This window comes from Schistocerca serialis, chromosome 1 (genome assembly GCF_023864345.2).
Source record: "Schistocerca serialis cubense isolate TAMUIC-IGC-003099 chromosome 1, iqSchSeri2.2, whole genome shotgun sequence".
Taxonomy (NCBI): Eukaryota; Metazoa; Arthropoda; class Insecta; order Orthoptera; family Acrididae; genus Schistocerca; species Schistocerca serialis.
The window spans coordinates 355,063,901-355,082,095 of NC_064638.1; the positions used below are offsets into that span (position 1 = coordinate 355,063,901).

Here is an 18,195-nt window from a genome sequence, read left to right on the forward strand (position 1 = left end):
TCAGATGTGTCTTGAAGGCGTACTGCCAACAACAAACTATAAATATGGGAAAATTTATGATGCATGCCAGACTGTCGAATTATCAAGTGGTGGATTAATGCAGTCTTAATGTAGTAGCTGCACTGAAGAAGAAAGTTACATTTGATGGACAATTTCTGCCATAGCTATTTTGTATAAACAAAACAAACATAATTTGTACTGAAATGTTTGATCTAAATGATTTGTGCTTTCTTCTTTTGAGTGTTTTAGTTTTTGTGTACATCGTCTGTCTCTCATTTTTTAAAATAATGTTGGTGGTCGTTTCAATTTGTGTAGAACTCTACCTTCCAAGCATAAGATATATTAATCCCTGGAGTTCTCCTCTGTTTTGGTTTTACCTGGTTTCTTTCAAGATAAACCAACACTCAATATGCTAAAAGGCTATGTACATGCAAGAACAAATTGTTTCATCTACACTAGATGCTTTACAAATCTCTTCCTAACATTCTTCCTATAATTAACCCCCAAACTGCATGGTTAAGCCACTGTTTAGGCTCAAATGATCTGCACCAAGCTGTTGAGCATATTTTATTATTAACATTTGATGATCTTTGTTTACTAAACCACTATCAGTTCTACTTCCAAATCATAAAATGTAGTTGGATCAAAAAAAGTAAGGATGTTGCACCACGTCAATCCTTGTCCGAAACTTTACTATGGGCAATAAAAGAAAGCAAGACTTCAAACAGCCTAGTTGTCCTTGATGATCACTGTATGACATAAAATCAACACTGAAGTCCCCACAAACAATCTTTCATTGATACTTTCTATTCAAGTTTATTGATTCTGTCCAGTAAACTACCAGTGCTATTAGCTTGTGCACACTGTAGTGCACAGCATTCAACTAATTTTTAATTACTGTGAGAGGCCTGGGATTTAATTCCTGATACAAATAATAACACTTCTTTTCCTCTCACTAGTCCTACAGTAGAACGATATTAGACTGCAAACCATCAACATGTATCTATTCTGTTTCAGTGATTTTCTACAGTCTTATACACAACAAATACACTGACATCCACCTGCCCTTTCATCTTCCTGTATGGATATTATGAGTCCATCATTTTTATTAATGAAGTTTCTGATATGTTTATGAAAGATAGTCTTTCTGAAGAATTTAACCTAAACAGACCCAAGGAACACAATGAAAATCACTGTGACAGCATCGATATGCATTAGGCTAGAAGCTTTTGGCAGCTTTCCATGCAATCAGACCCTTTAGTAGAAGCATTCTGGTACAAACTATGTCACATATGATGTGATCAAGTCCAAGACAAAACACGAGTCACAACCTGGGCAAATGGCCCTCTCCCCGAGTGCTTTTACAGGTTCTGCATTAATACAATTCAAGGATCATTTCATCCAGGATGTATCATACCGTTCATAAAGAAACACAATTTCATATTAGTACAAGGAGCATTCTCAGCCAAGATCTTTCTCAAATAATTTAAATCAAAGGTGACGTTACTGAGCTCTGCACTTGGCTTGAAAATACTGTTTATGTTGTCAGCATCTCTCACAGTGTTTTGCACCAGTTTGTCCGTCCACACACCCATGACCACTATCTACCAATACGATCTTCTTGTCTTCTTAACTCTCATCAACATACATCACCATATCTTCAAGAAGTGATGAAGGATTGATCTTGGGAAGTACGACAAACTTTTTTATTTAAGGACAGATTAACTAGGGAATATATAAAGAAAATATCACATTTATATATTCTGCCATAAATTTACAAGGTACATATACTGAACATTTTTACAAAGTCAATACAAATCAATACATCTTATGTAAACCTTACAACATATCTTACACCAAAACTACATTAACCTTCAATGATTTACAGTAAATGATTTGCAGTAACTGTTTGTGTCTTTGTTGTTATAGATCCTCAGTCAGAATGTTACCTTCCATAAGTAACGTACCATTTATTAATTAACAGGTTATTTAATACTCATGTAATTCAACCAAAAAAGTGAAGTATATTGGAAAATACACGTATGATGAAAAAAGAGTGGAACAATGGAAGGTCCAGGATGGAATATGACAAGACGGAAATGATAGATAGCCACTCACAATGTACAGGAAGCATTGAGCTGCAGGCAGGCACAATGAAATAGAATGCTGAAATATTTTCATTCTCAGACATAATCCTTCTTCTGAAGTAGAAAACTAACAGTCACACAAATACAACTCACACTCACACATGGCCACTGCCTCAGGTACCTCAGTGCCCAGAGGCAGTGGCCATGTTTTTGTGAATTGTACTTGTGTGAATGTGTGTGTGTTTTCTACTTCAGAAGAAAAAATTTGTCTGAAAGCATAAATATTTTAGCATTCTGTTCACTGAATATGTCTGCAGCTTGATGCCTCAGGTTTGTGGCAAGCAGCAATGTATCCTTTGTATAATGTTAAAAAAAAGAGTTAAACTACATAAAAAACAAAAATGTAATACTTAAGAAATGTTTTTACACACATCACAGCCCAAAATTACAAGAACAGATGTCCTAAAAACTTATCTTACAAAATATGTCATTTCTCTAAAAGTATACAATGCAACATTTAAAATTTACAAAAAAGTAAAACTTGTATTAACACAGTTTAGACAGAAACACATTTGTGCCCAAGTGCTCACATGATTGTTTTTTGTATGTGTTTATTACCTACAGGATGACGTATTTAAATGGTAATTTACAGTGTACATAATAAATGTTTCTCAACAGAGGTTTGCTAACAGTGTTGAAGTCCAAGGAAAAAAGTGTCAGATATGACTAAGGTTTTGCTCATCTAAGTATCTGTGATGAATATAACAACAGTCGGCAGTTTTTATTATAATCAGGTGTCTCGGTTCACATTACCATTTCACAGTTCAATGTAGAGCAGTTATTCAGTTGTTCATTACAACTCATAAGCAAACAGCTTGCTTCCTAGGCAAAAACTCCGAGCTAAAATACTAAGTAGTATGACAGAAGCTCAGATGAGATAGTTTACCTCTCTCTCTCAACTTATGATCTAAGCAAAAATTAAGAGTACTTCATTCACCATCTATGTGATTAAAGCTCTGTAAAATACATGATCAATGATGATAACTACTCCGCAGAGCAAGATCTTTTTCCAAGTGCTCAACAAATGTTGCACTACTCTCTCCTTAGACCAAATTACACAAAGCACCTATGCAGACAGAAGCAAAAGATTGAAAAGCAAGGTCGTGTGCTCTCCAAAAGCATTTGCCCAAGGTGATGCAGACACTGTCATGTAGCAATCATCTGGAGAAGCTTCCCCAAAACTGAAGTTTAAATCTATCTTTCTAATTTGTTTCTGGTAAATATGACTGCCTCAGCTAAAACTTTCTTCAGTATAGAGTATGAAAGGAAGTGTTTAAAAATAACATTCTGTACCATTTATAGTTCTGATACCATGCCTGAGCAATATCTTAGTATAGTAACTTTGTGCAGTATGTTACCAAAAATCATCATTGCCCTTGGTTACAATTTTAACATATTTACACGTGAACTTCCTCATTCTATAATATTTTATAACAATACTACATTTAATACAGCTCACCAATAGGAGCATTCTGAAGCCACAGCTCATGAATAAAGGTGTACAGTTCAGAGCTCACCGACACCTGTTGAAACAAAGAAGTTCAAATTGATATAATGAAGCTAGAGACAAAACAAATAAATAAATGCATAAAAATATAAATTACTTAAAAAGTAATATGCAAACATCAATTCAGTTCTCGTTCCATAATGACAACACTATTTTATGCAACCTACAAAATCACTGGGTCCCAAAGGGATATATATTTATACATCTGGTGTCCAATAGTGTTTTTTATGTCGTCATCCGCATGTTAATCCGCACATAATAATTATTACAGAATTTAAATACAAATATTTGAATGGACCCAAATAGAGACGACGTGTAGGACAGAATATTAGGCAAACAAGAATAAAATCAGAGAGAGACACAATGACAGCAAATCAAATGTTGTACCAATTGACAGCAGTGATATGCAGGTACTTGGCCACAGAATATGACAACATAGGATGACAGCTCTCTTGTCCATATGGCTGTAACAGACATTGGGTTTGTCCACACTGTTGACTCAATGTTGTAGCACAGGAATTAGTGTAGACTGATGGCATCCTATACATAAGACGTTCCTGGCATCACAAATATATACAAGACTTGTCAGAGTGATTACAATGATGTAAACGAAAGTATTATTCCATGAACTACTTGACCAAACACAAAAAAATTATACTCTAGTATTTCCACATCTGTAGTATATGCTGATGAAAATTTCAATCTTACGCAGCTTATTTTCACTACACAAAAAATTCCTACAGATAAAGTATGGTGTGAGTACATGATAGATGCTGCGTGTATCTATTGTTAATGGAACTTTTAAGGTGAAGATCGCAACACAGCATGCCCAGTGGACATGAATGGGCAGCTTATGACCATCTGTTGGACTTTAAATTATTGGCATAGTGTAATGACTACAGAATAAGTGGTGACAAGATGGACTCAGGATAACAGTGTGGCAGGAAGATTAAGCATGGGTCCTTCCTTAAAGACATCATGAAAAGGTTACTGGATTGTTTGATTAGGTCTGACAAATAGATGAATGACAACAGCTGAAATCTTGGCAGAGGCTAGTGCCAAAATGCCACCATTAACAGAGATGCCAATTTTTAAGAAAGTGAACGAATAATGAGTCAGATAGTGCAGGCGGGAGGGGAAGAGTGGCAGGATATTTTAATGTGTCACTAAATCAAACATTACTGTAAAACCAACACACAACTGAAACAAATGGAGTATATTCAATGACTGATATACAAGAAGACCCCACTTTTCTTTCCTTTTTTTAAATAACTGCTAGAGTTTGATGTAGTCTCAGACCTGCACTACATTTCTGAAGGAGACGTTAAAGGACCATTTTTTTAAATGGAACAGTGAGTTTTGAAATCTCATTCCAAATTCTGTCAGCTCTCTCATTCTTTTCAATAGAGAATGCTTCAGATTGGTTAACAACTGCACTCTGTTTCCAAAGATTCTATTTCTCCTGATGATAGAACATCCTGAATAAACTTTTCTTTAACTGGTTATTTGCTAACAATGTACTTTTACGTATTTGTATGGAGCAATCTGACATTGGAATAAAAATTTTTCAGTGTAGTTTTGTCTAGAGAAACTTACTTACTGTAAGCCCTCATATTTGCCCCCAATGACCAACTCAGTCGCTTTTCTGTGCCTTAACAGACCAAATATCACATGAGGCAAATTACTATCACAATCTGGAACTGACGAATCTCTCTCAAAGTAAACAATAAAATCATTGCAAACATTATTTAATTATGAAGGAAGCTTATTCATAAGTGGTTTCTCTTGATGGAGGAATACATTTAAGAAGTTGAGAACTGGAAGAACAGAGCTGAGAAACAAAAGATAAAGCTTAGTAGATGGACTTTCAAACTGTGCCTTAACCTACAAAAACTGTGATTTAACCTACAGACATTTTGAATTCAGAATATGATTTACAGAAGAACACTTTCAAAGGGTCCACTGTTCTAAGACCCTCAATATGCACCATAGCAGAGACAATCACCTAGTAGAAACTTATTTCAATATTTTGCGTGGCTTTTCACCAAAGACTCACTGGCATATCTTCAAATAATTTTGCCTCTCTGAACTCTTTAGCAAGTAATAACAAATGTCAGTTAAAAATTGATCAATATTAATGTTTACAAGACCATTAAAGCCCTTTAGAGAGCTAAGTGCACACGATGAGAAGCACAGCCTTGCTGGTGAGCATTAATATTTTCTTTACAAATAAAGGAACTTACACCTTTGGAAACACTAGCCATAGTACTCTCATTATCACATGTGAAACCTAAACAGTTATCCCAATGACTCTCCCTCTTCTTCAGTTCATTATCCAAAACAGTTAATTTTCTTTTGCCTGTATTGTCATTGGTTTCTCAGACTAAGAGAATTATAGTTGAAATCTGCATAGTTTTGGTGTCAAAAAGCAACAGAACTACTCGGTGGAGCTTTTTGTCATTCACATCATTACTGCCATCTGTTGCCAGGGCAAAGTGCTAGGACTTCATTAACTTCATTACCCTTCCCTCAGTAGTAGAAGCCACACTTTTAACTAGTGCTCCTGTTATTGTTCTCACACAACCGTACTTGAAGGCTATTTTTGAATCAAGAGCCATTTTCTTGAACAAATATCTTACATGGTCACTGCATACTAAAGGAAAGTTGTGCTCAACAAGAATGCTGTAAATAATAACTCTGCATTTGTTTTCAAATTTTCATTTTCCAAGGATTGCGTAAAAATTGTTAAATTCTTGTTTGTGTCCTCAACTTTGTTGTATCTGAATGAATTTTGCTAGCAACGTATTTGCGGCAGTAGTCTCTTCAAACAACTACAAAACACATGTGAGTCACTTTAGAGCAGTGCAGTAAACAGGGCCATGCTTTGGAGTATTCCTCCCTAATTTTTGAACAATTCTTGGTTTCTTAGCAGTGTCACTAGTCCCAGTACCATCACCACACACATTTTTGCTGCACCAGAAATCACTTCATTGTATATTTCAAAATCTTTCAAACATATTTCCTCGATACATGCTTAGTATGCAGTAGAAGAGCTTTCTACGTTAATCTGTTTACGACAAATGCAATAAAAGCTTGCTAGTATGTCACACACACACACGCACACACACACACACACACACACACACACACATTATTCACTGAACAGAGCTCGACCCCAGTGTGTCATCACAACAAAACAAAGACACCTGCGCTGGAACTCGCCAGAAAGAGTCACTGTGTGAATAGCATAGAGAACAACTGCACAACATATACTACTTCATACCTGGTTATACATTATGATGAGTGAAATCGTACACCATACGTGGTATTTGGTTTAATCAAAAGGGCAAGTACCATTTAACAAAAACATAAAAAGAAATATTGTTGAGAATTCAAACTGTAAAGAATAATTCTCTCTTGTGCATCCTTTTGAGTACTTTATACACTTAAACTTGTAAATCAATACAAAACTGAAACATCATAATTTTTGCCATGCCACTCATACAGTAATAATTACTGAAGGAAATTCATAATTAATATGACCAATTCATAATAGTTGGATCTCTGCCATAAACTGTCAGGAATTGATTATTGGAAGCTGGGTTAAGATCTGGAGTTGGCATGCTTCATTTACCACTGACACAATACCACAAACAACAGACACTTGCATGTGGTAGAACCACACTCAACTAGGGCACTGAGTAGCACTCTGTGAGGTTCAGCAGTGAGTCTCATTTGTGTCTGCAGCGCCCAATCGATGCCACTGTGATGACTTAGTGGGAGGTCACATGAAGTAGCAATTTTCGAGATCCTTAATTCTCCAACTCCTGAAATTATGGTGTGATGGGGAGCTATTGGATATAACAAGAAGACTGATCAGGTAATCGTTGAAGAGAGGCTGAGTGCTTGCTGTATATGGAATGGTATGATATTTGGAGAGTGTTTGTTTCCAAGCACAATGAATACAAGAGGATATTTATGCTCATGGGGTCACACCACATGCTAATGTTGAACATGGACATCAATTCCAAATGGTAAGAAAGTTTAATCCTTTAATACCATTGTGTGATGAGCGTTTCTACAAAGATTGATAAATATCAAATTGGTGCTCATGATTTAACACTTTCCATTTCTGCCAATGCATATTTTAAGCAGAACAATGGACAAACACAAACTCTTTTGGCTTGAGGTGCTACTACTGGATGCAACAGATGGATGATATCTGAACAGCAGTCATCACATCAGAAATGTATCAGTGCCTACTACACATGCCATAGTTAGCATGACAATGCGGTGCACATAGACAAAAATGTTTAAGTATTCTTCAAACAATGACTATACCACTGATTCCCTGACTTGCCCAACTGCCCGATATTCATCCATATAAATATATTGGATACTGATAAACTCTTCTTGGAGTTTCAGCCCCATATTCACGAGCTTTCAGCTAAAGAATGTTCAGTTTAAATCTTTTCGATGTACAGGGTGCAGAAAAACAATCTAACCAAAAGAGTAGAGGTGAAAGACAGCATCAAAAATGGACTCTGCGTGTATGAAATAGGGGTCACAGATGCATCTTTTCGAAGGAATGTAATTGAAATTTGACATATGGATATCTTTGCTCAAAATGAAACGTAGTTCACAGAAAAGGCACATGTGAACAAAATTGCCTGGACTAATCATTCATTACAACGAGAAAAAGAAAAAAAATTGAAGCATCACCCCCCCCCCCCCCACGTGCATCATACTTAGCTGATGTACCATACAGTACTTCTTTAAAAATGAAAACAATCACAGGTTCATGTTTCAATACGTAATAAAAAGGTCCAACTAAACGAAAAATGAGTATGCTATTGTATACAGACTGGCCACCACTTAATTAACGTAAGTATGTCATAGCAAGTATTCGAACTGACCGCTGTTTCATGCTGGCATAGTGCTGTAAATATTCAGTTGTGACTCCTAGTTCCTATTCCCAAGTTCATTCATTTGATATTGTCTTTCTGCCCTACACTTTTGGTGAAATTGTTTTTCTGCACCTTGTATAACCCTTGAACACAATTGAAAGCCTGAGATCACTGTTTTCAGTCATGCATACGTACATGTAATGTATGTGGTGGTCGCAACTCATTCAGCATAAAAATGAAATGATGGTATGGCATTTCTGGCAAGAGACTCTACATAGGGTTGTTCAGCTGCTTAGTGCAAGTCCCTTTGTTTGACGCCACCTCAGTGACTTGAAAGTCAATGATGATAAGGACAAAACAACATCCCATTCCTGAGACGAAAAATTCTCCACTCTGGCCAAGAATCGAACCCGTCCCCACAACACTGCAGTCATCCACAATTAACACTCAGCTATGGAGGCAGACTAATTCGTCATAGTCCTCCAGGACCTGTTGTTCATGCTTTTTAAACTCCATGGAAACTGCCTTGTGGGAGATACTCCTGGAATACATCCAGGAACACTTTTATTCCATGACACAACATACAGAGGTTTTGACTGCACCTCATGTGTTGTTCACCCCATACCAAATTTCTATAACAGAAAATATACAGTCTAAAAATAGAAAACATGTCCATGTACTCCTGTACATATACTGTGGTATACTGTTCATTTAAATCAAACATATCATTCCTGGCATTGCAAGTTCCAGTTTACAACGCAACCATTATTGGGTTTCCATTTGATTCGTGTGTGTGTGTGGGTGGGGGGGTGGGGGGTCTCAATAGGTTTCAAGTCTGGTTCTTTTTATAGCAACTGTACACATACACACAAATGGCACTGTGGGAGGATGTGTTTGGGTGTCTGTGAGTCTGTGTGTGTGAGATTATGTGTATTTTTGCTAGAAAAACTGCCAGAGCCCTAAAGCTAAGGAAAACTGTTTTTTGTTACATGGGTATGTACCATGCATTAGTCCACTAAAAGTGAGTGGTTGTCTTTCCCTTTTTTTATGTACTGTTTCATCCAGGAACACAGACAATTTGTTAACACAGTAGGACCTCAATTAACCACCACATTCTAAATAGAGAGAAGGGAAAACAGAGATTTTTGGATACTGGAAATCTATTTGAAGAAATAAATGTTTTTTGTTCCACTTTCTTAAACCTTGACATTGACTGCATTATGCCACTTGTTTGCCTGCAATATGTCCGTAGCTGTGTCAATTGGCTGTTGTTCCAAATACCCTTTGCTGCATAGTGGCTGATCTTTTTGTGTTCTTCGTTCTCTTCATTGTCTAACTCCTCTTGCTCAACATTATACGAGTATTGTTGCAAAATAAGATCAATGACTTGCAAATTGGTGACTAAATCTGCATTGCTGATTCATTAGTTTTTGGACATTCTTGCTCTTGGTTTAGGGTAGGATACCTTATCCATGATTTCTGTCGAGTTCTTTCCTTAACCCCCTGGTGCAGCGGACAGCTGTTAATGTCACTTCTTTGGCGTTTATAATCAGTTCAGAGGCTGCAAATGCACATGGTCTACTTCTGCTGATACTCCCTACTGGTGCTGTGCCCTGCGTGCATTTGGCAGGAGAGATTAAAAATGCCTAAGATGTGACATTAGCATCTGGTCACTGTAGTGAACAACTCCACAACAGGATTAAAGTTTTTCCTGAGCTTGACCAACTGTGTAAATTACATATTACACGGAGATGACAAAAAGTCATAGGATCCCTCCCAATATTGTGTCGGGCCTCCTTCTGCCCAGTTTAATGCAGCAACTTTATGTGGCATGGACTCGGCAAGTCATTGGAAGGCCTTGCAGAAATACTGATCCAGGCTGCTCTATAGTCATCCGCAATTGTGGAAGAGCTGCTGGTGCAGGATGTTGTGCATCAACTGACCTCTCAATTATGCCCCATAAATCTTTGATGCGATACACGTAGGGCAATTTGGGTTGTCAAACCATTCGCTCGAACTGCCCCAAAATGTTCTTCAAAACAATCTTGAACAATTGTGTCCCAGTGACATGACAATGTTGTTTGTGAACATGAGCTCCCTCTAGTACCATGGAAGTTATTTCCTTATGTCCTAACAGGTGTCCCATCATCCTGCCCATTCTTCTTGTCTGTGTTACCCCTTTATTCCTCTCCTTTCCGATTCTGTGGAGAACTTACAACATTCCTTATCTTATCTGTCCATCTAATTTTCAACATTCTTCTGTAGCACTACATATCAAACGCTTCGATTCTCTTCTGTTCCAGTTTTCCCAAAGTCCATTCAATATTGTGTGCATATGTACATTCTTAGAAATTTCCTCCTCAAATTAAGGCCTACATTTGATATTTATAGATTTCTCTCGGCCAGGAATGTCCTTTTTGCCAGTGCCAGTCTGCTTTTTATGTCCTCCTTGCTCCATCACCGTAAGGGTTATTTTGGTGTCTAGACAGCAGAATTCCTTGACTTCATCTACTACACTGTCCACAATTCTGATGTTTTGCTACTTCTCATTACTTTTGTCTTTCTTTGTTTTACCTTCAATTTATATTCTGAACACATTAGACTCTTCATTTCATTCAACAGATCCTGTAATTCTGCTTCACTTTCACTGAGTACAGCAATATAATCAAGAAATTTTATCACTGATATCCTTTTATCTGAATTTTAATCCTGCACTAGAATCTCTCTTATTTCCATCATTGTTTCTTTGATGCATAGATTGCACAGAAGACTACATCTCTGTCTTACACCCTTCTCTCACTGTTACTGTTCCCTCTTTATTCTTGTACATATTGTATATTACCCGTCTTTCCATATAGCTTATCCCTGCTTTTCTCAGAGTTTCAAACATCTAGCACCACTTTACAGTGTCGAACGCTTTTTCCAAGTCGACAGATCCTATGAATGTGTCTTAAGTTTTCTTTAGTCTTGCTTCCATTATCAACTGCAATGTCACATCTGCCTCTCTCGTGCCTTCAAAATTCCCTAACGCCACATTGATCATCATCTGGCAGATTCTCAATTTTCTTTTCCATTCTTCTGTACATTACTCTTTTCAGCAACTTGGGTGCATGAGCTATTAAGCTGGTAGTGCAATAATTCTTGCACTTGTCAGCTCTTGCTACCTTTGTAATTGTGTGAATGATGTTTTTCCAAAAGTCTTATGGTACATCGCCAGTCTCATACATTCCACAAGCCAACATAAATAGTCATTTTGTTGCCATTTCTCTCAATGATTTTAGAAATTCCAATGTAATGTTATCTATCCCTTCTACTTTATTTGATCTTAAGTCTTCCAAAGATCTTTTAAATTCTGACTAATATTATATCCTCCATCTCTTCTATGTAGCCTCCTGTTTCTTCTTCTATTACATTAGACAAATCTTCCCCCTAATAGGGGCCTTAAACGTACTCTTTCCACCAATCTGCTCTCTCCTCTGCATTTAACAGTGGAATTCCTATTGGACTCTTTTAATGTTACTCCCTTTACTTTAAATTTCACTGAAGGCTATCTTTGACTTTCCTATATGCAGAGTCAGTCCTTCCAAAAATCATTCTTCACATTTTTCCGGATTTCATCTTAGATTCCCTGCACTTCCTATTTATGTCATTATTGAGTGAATTGTACCTCTGTATTCCTGAATTTCCCTGAGCATTTCTGAGTTCCTGAGTTCATCAATCAGTTGAAGTATTTCTTCTGTTACCCATAGTTTCTTCGCAGTGATCTTCCTTGTACCTACGTTTTTCTTTCTAGCTTCTGTGACTGCCCTTTTTAGAGATATCTTCAACTGAACTGCCTACTGAGCTCTTCATTATTGCAGCATCTATAGCATCAGAGAACTGCAAGCATAGCTTTTCATTCCTTAGTATTTCTGAATCTCACTTCTTTGCACATTTTTTCTTCCTAACTAATCTCTTACATTTCAGCCAGCTCTTCATCATTACTAAATTATGATCTGAGTCTATACATACTCCTGGGTATGTCTTATAATTCAATATCTGATTTCACAATTTCTTCCAGACCATGATTCAATCTAACTGAAATCTTCTCATATCTCCCTGCTTTTTCCAAGTTTACCCCCTCCCCCCCCCCCCCCCTTCTGTGATTCTTGAACAGAGTATACACTATTACAAACTCAAATTTATTGTAGAGCTCTATTAGCCTTTCTCCTCTCTAATTCCTCACTCTATACTCGCCAATATTTCACGGCGTGACTCATAGAACATTATCATTTCCTTATTTGATCTTTTCCTCATGGTCACCTTCTCCTTGGTAGTCCTCTCCTGGAGATTTGAGTGGGAGACTAGTCAGAAATTTTTCACCAATAGAAAGATCATCATGACACTTTCCAACTATTGGGCCACATATCCTGCGGATAAACACTGTATCTTTAATGCAGTAGTTTCCACTGTCTTCTGCATCCTAATGCCATTGATAATTGCTGATTCTTCCACCTTTTAGGAGCAGTTTCCCGCCCAAGGGCAAGAGAGTGCCCTGAACCTGTCTCACTCCCCTGCCCTCTTTACAAGGCCAGACTTTGGGTGACTTCTTAAGCTGACGATATTTTGATTACTAGGCAAAGATGCTACTCCTGGACCATGGCGAAGACCATCAGCTCTTACCAACTGAAATCAGGACTCACATGCCCAGGCTATGGTTTTTCAGTAGCTAGGGTGTGACCAATACACTAATAAGCCAAGGAGAGGCAATACAGGTGGTGTCATGCTGTTAGCAAAGGCACTTGCGTCGGTCGTCTGCCGCCATAGCCCATTAATGCGAAATTTCATACCACTGTCTTAATGGATAGTCATCATATGTCCCACATTGATTTCTGTGGTTATTTCATGCAGTGTTGCTTGTCTGTTAGCAGTGACAACTCTATGTAAACAGTGCTGCTCTCAGTCATTAAGTATTTTTGGCACACTCCTAACTCTGTGGATCCCAACTATTTCCGAAATGAAATGTCTCATGCAGCTACACTTGTGATCAAAAGTATCCAGACACCCCCAAAAACATATGTTTTTCATATTAGGTGCATTGTGCTGCCACCAACTGCCAGGTACTACATATCAGCAACCTCAGTAGTCATTAGACATCATGGTAGAGCAGGGCTGGGCACTCCGCGGAACTCGTGGACTTTAAATGTGGTCAGGTGATTGGGTGTCACTTGTGTCGTATGTCTGTAAGTGACATTTCCACACACCTAAACATCCCTAGGTCCACTATTTCTGATCTGATAGTGAAGTGGAAACATGAAGGGACATGTACAGCACAAAAGAATACAGGCCGATCTCGTCAGAGAGTGCAGACAGTTGAAGAGGGTCATAATGTGTAATAGGCAGACGTTTATCCAAATCATCACACGTGAATTTCAAACTGTATCAGAATCCACTGCAAGTACTATGACAGTTAGGCGGGAGGTGAGAAGACTTGGATTTCATGGTCGAGCAGCTGCTCATAAGTCACACATCACGCTGGTAAATGCCAAACGACGCCTCGCTTGGTGTAAGGAGTGTAAACACTGGACAATTGCAAAGTGGAAAAACATTGTGTGGAGTGATGAATCATGGTACACACTGTGGTGATCCGATGGCAGGGAATGTCATCTGCCAGTGTGTGCAGTGTCAACAGTAAAATTCGGAGGCTGTGGTATTATGGTGTGGTCGTGTTTTTCATGGAGGGGGCTTGCACCCCTTGTTATTTTGCGTGGCACTATCACAGCACGGGCCTACATTGATGTTTTAAGCACCTTCTTGCTTCTCACTGTTGAAGAGCAATTCAAGGATGGCGACTGCATCTTTCAACACAATCAACCACCCGTTCATAACGCACGGCCTGTGGCGGAGTGGTTACATGCCAATAACATCCCTGTAATGGAGTGGTCTGCACAGAGTCATGACCTGAATCCTATAGAACACCTTTGGGATGGTTTTGAATGCCAACTTCGTGCTAGGCCCCACTGACCGACATCGGTACATCTCCTAAGTGCAGCACTCGGTGAAGAATGGGCTGCCATTCCCCAAGATACCTTCCGGCATCTAATTGAATGTATGCCTGAGAGAGTGGAAGGGTGGGCCAACATCATACAGAATTCCAGCATTACCGATGGAGGGTGCCACAAACTTTTAAGTGATTTTCAGCCAGGTGTCCGGATAATTTTGATCAGATAAAGTAGCTCCAATTACAATTCTGTGTTCAAAGTCTGTTAACAATCATCGTGAGGCCATAATCACGCCAGAAACCTTTTCATATTAATCACCTGAGTAAAAATAACAGCTCCGCCAATGCACTTCCCTTTCATACCTTGCGTATGCGATACTACTGTCATCTGAATATATGCATATTGCTGTCCCATGACTTAGCACCTAAATGCACATGTTAAGGCTTCAAAAAGATTACAATTACCCTTCTGTTCTCTTCAACAATGTGCTGATGTATTTCCTGCTGTAAAATCATTTTTTAACCAGTCAATAACTCCCTGATCCATTGGTTGGATTAAGTCAAAGGGGAAACGAGGAGGGGCAAAAACATAGATTTTATGTCACCTTGAGGTATTGTCTAGGAATACAAATGTGCAGAGTGATAGGTTTTTTGATTTCAAGTATGTTTCAACAGCTAGAACAAATGCATCCAAAATCTGCTCTTCCAAAAAATTACCATTCATCCAAACACCTTTTCAGCTTTGTAATAAACAGAAAGTGCTGGCATGTTTATGTTTTTCAAGGGTCTTGTTTTCTTAGATTTGTCAATTACAATCAATGACAATTCATGGTCACCACTTTTGGTTCTTTTTCCAGTCTTTAACTGTTGTCACTCCAACACAGATTTCAGAGGCTGAGTTAGTAAATGACTCGTTTCTGTCAGGTCTTTGCAGAACACTTAGTTTCTGTTCATGTGCGCACACAACGCGTTTCCTTTTCTGATTTGTACACTTCTTAATCACACCTTAATAAATTGTTTATAACTATACAGCAACTTTAATTTTAAACAGAATACAGTAATAAACTTAAAAAGTGCACATGTAAAACAGCAGATTAAACAACACAGTAAAGCCAAGAATCCACCAGTCCAGCAATACTGTCAACTGAGTATGAGCGAGGATCGTGACTCAGACGGACATGGGAACACAAGCCAATGGTCGTTCCTTTGCACTGCATTTCTGGCACTGTGTTAGAGGAAACGTACCACTTTAAAAATACCCCAATGTAATAGCCACAGTCCAATTACTAGTATTCTGGAAAAAATTAAGTTTCTTGAAATATGCAATGGTGTCACAAACCATCACAACATGTATTTGTTCAGAAGGACAGTGGGTCATAAACAACAAGACAAGACATTCACCTCTGAAAGAAGCATGTATAAGCCGAATATACCTGGTTTAAAATCAGAAGTATTTCTTACAAAGCAACAAATGAAAGCTGTCAAAGTGCACAATGCATGTACATAAACTGTAGGAGCAGATGACAGTAATTGTCAGAGAGATTCAATGTTTTAAAGCTGCATGAAGCTCTACAATCCGTCACTGACATCTTGTACTGACATCACATTTCACAGTCCAATTTCAGATTCAAGACATGTCCACTTCATTTGTCCAGTTCTTTTCAGACCAGCCTTCCACAGACTTTTCACATTGGCAAGAAGGAAGAAAAGACGAATAAGCATGGGCAAAATATATGCAGGGAATTTAAAAATGCAACATACACCACTGTAAGTACACAATAGGAAATAATTTCACAAAGCTCATGGCTTCTGTCTCAAATACTGGCAAAAGCATTTGTTAGTCACAGAAGCCGTACTAAAAACAAAAATGGCGTGCCTTTAGAATTAAGCAGGTAATGTTGGATCGTAGTACTAATTTCTCCCATGACCAAGAACAATCATGACAATTGTCTTGTTTTACAGAAAGTAAACATTCCATCAGTTACAACTTGAAGAGTAGCAACGTGTGTAAATCTGCTACCTCACATGCAGAAAATTCAACAGAACTTGCCATGCACCGCTACCACTCTCAGTAATATGCCAACATACACCGATGAGCCAAAACATTATGACCGCCTGCTTAATAGCTTGTTTGTCCGTCTTTGGATGAAATACATCGCTGATTCTGTGTTGTCAGGGATCCGACAGTTTGTTGGTAGGTTTCTGGAGGTCTGTGGCATTGGATGTTCATGCACAAGTCATGCAACTCGTGTAAATAACAGGCCGCTAATCTGTGTACTCAGTGATTGCATACAACAGTGACCCAGATGAGTTCCATTGGAATTACATTGGCAAATTTGGTCACTAAGACATCAATGTGAGTTCGCTATAATGCTCCTCAAACTACGTAGCACAGTTCTGGCTTCAAGACACATAAAATTATACTGCTGAAAGATGAAATTGCCATTGGGGAAGACAACAAGCATGATGGGATGCAGGTGGTTTGCAACTGTCAGTGTCTCTTCAATTACTACCACAAGTCCCATGTAAGAGCAGGAGAACGTCTCCCATAGCTTAATACTGCTCCCACCAGCCTGCATCCATGGCAGGCTGCACATTCAAGTCGCTGTTCACTTTGATGACGAAGTTTGTGGGGATGACCATCAAGCTAGTGTAGCAAAAATGGGATTCTCCTGAAGATCTGACATGTTTCCCTTGACTGAAGGTTGAATCCCAATGGTTCTGTGCCTACTGCAATCGTATAATTGTTTCAGCATATGAACACATAGGGGTGATTTGCTGCGGAGCTCCATGTTCAACAATGTACGACGAACAGTGTGCTCCAAAATACTTGTGCGTGCACCAGCATTGTGCTCTTCCAGAAGAGACGCCACATATCACCATTTGTCCTGCATTACAGAGCAGACAAGCCTCTGAACCCAACACTCTGTGAAGAGACATGGACATGCAACCATTTAGTGCCTGGTGGTAGTTTCACTGTCTTTCTACCTCTTTCCGTAGATGCTCAAGACAGAAGTATGTGAACATTCAATCAGATTCACCTGTTTTGAGATACTCATTACGTAGAGCCTGTGAATAACAATCTGCCCTTTGTCAAAGTTTCTTATCTCAATGGAATTCCCCATTTGCAACCCATACTCGCTAAGGTGACTCCTGTCTATGTCTGCTCCACTTTCATACATTTGTTACCATGCCATGTACCTTGCAAACCACCAGTTGGCATCCAACCTCACAGTGGGCAGTGGTCCTAATGTTTTGACTTATCAGTGTATTTCCTATCTTCCTGTCATAGAGCCACTACCCAACATCACATAATGAAAATAGAGGTGTAACTTCAGCTTGCTCCATCTAAAGCTGAACCTGAAAACTAGACTATGGGAATAAAAAATAGTTTAAAAGTGATTGGTAACAGTTTTCTGTATTTATATTTACATTTGGTTCTGCATTAAACTGTTATACACTCAATAACCTTGTTTGTAATCCAGAGCAAACCCAAAAGGTCCTGTTATGTTTGTCTAAGGATACACAAAATAAAAGTGTCAAACTTTTAGGAATTTTTATTGATGCCAACTGAATTGGGAAGAACATATCGATCAAGTTTGCAAAAAGATACTCATCACTGTCCTACTAATGTGTAAACTGAGAAATAAGGCT

General features: G+C 38.4%; 1 protein-coding gene across 7 annotated transcripts in view; it reads right to left on the reverse strand.

Moving 5' to 3' along the window:
• Positions 1-1,735: 1,735 nt before the first annotated feature.
• Positions 1,736-18,195, reverse strand: part of LOC126470107 (nicotinate phosphoribosyltransferase) — a 124,784-nt gene continuing 108,324 nt past the window's right edge. For all 7 annotated transcript variants that reach the window (XM_050097704.1, XM_050097693.1, XM_050097727.1 and 4 more), the window contains exon 13: positions 1,736-3,670. In XM_050097704.1, coding sequence (XP_049953661.1) covers positions 3,593-3,670 — 78 coding nt within the window. In that variant the 3' untranslated portion in view covers positions 1,736-3,592. The remainder of the gene's footprint in view (positions 3,671-18,195) is intronic.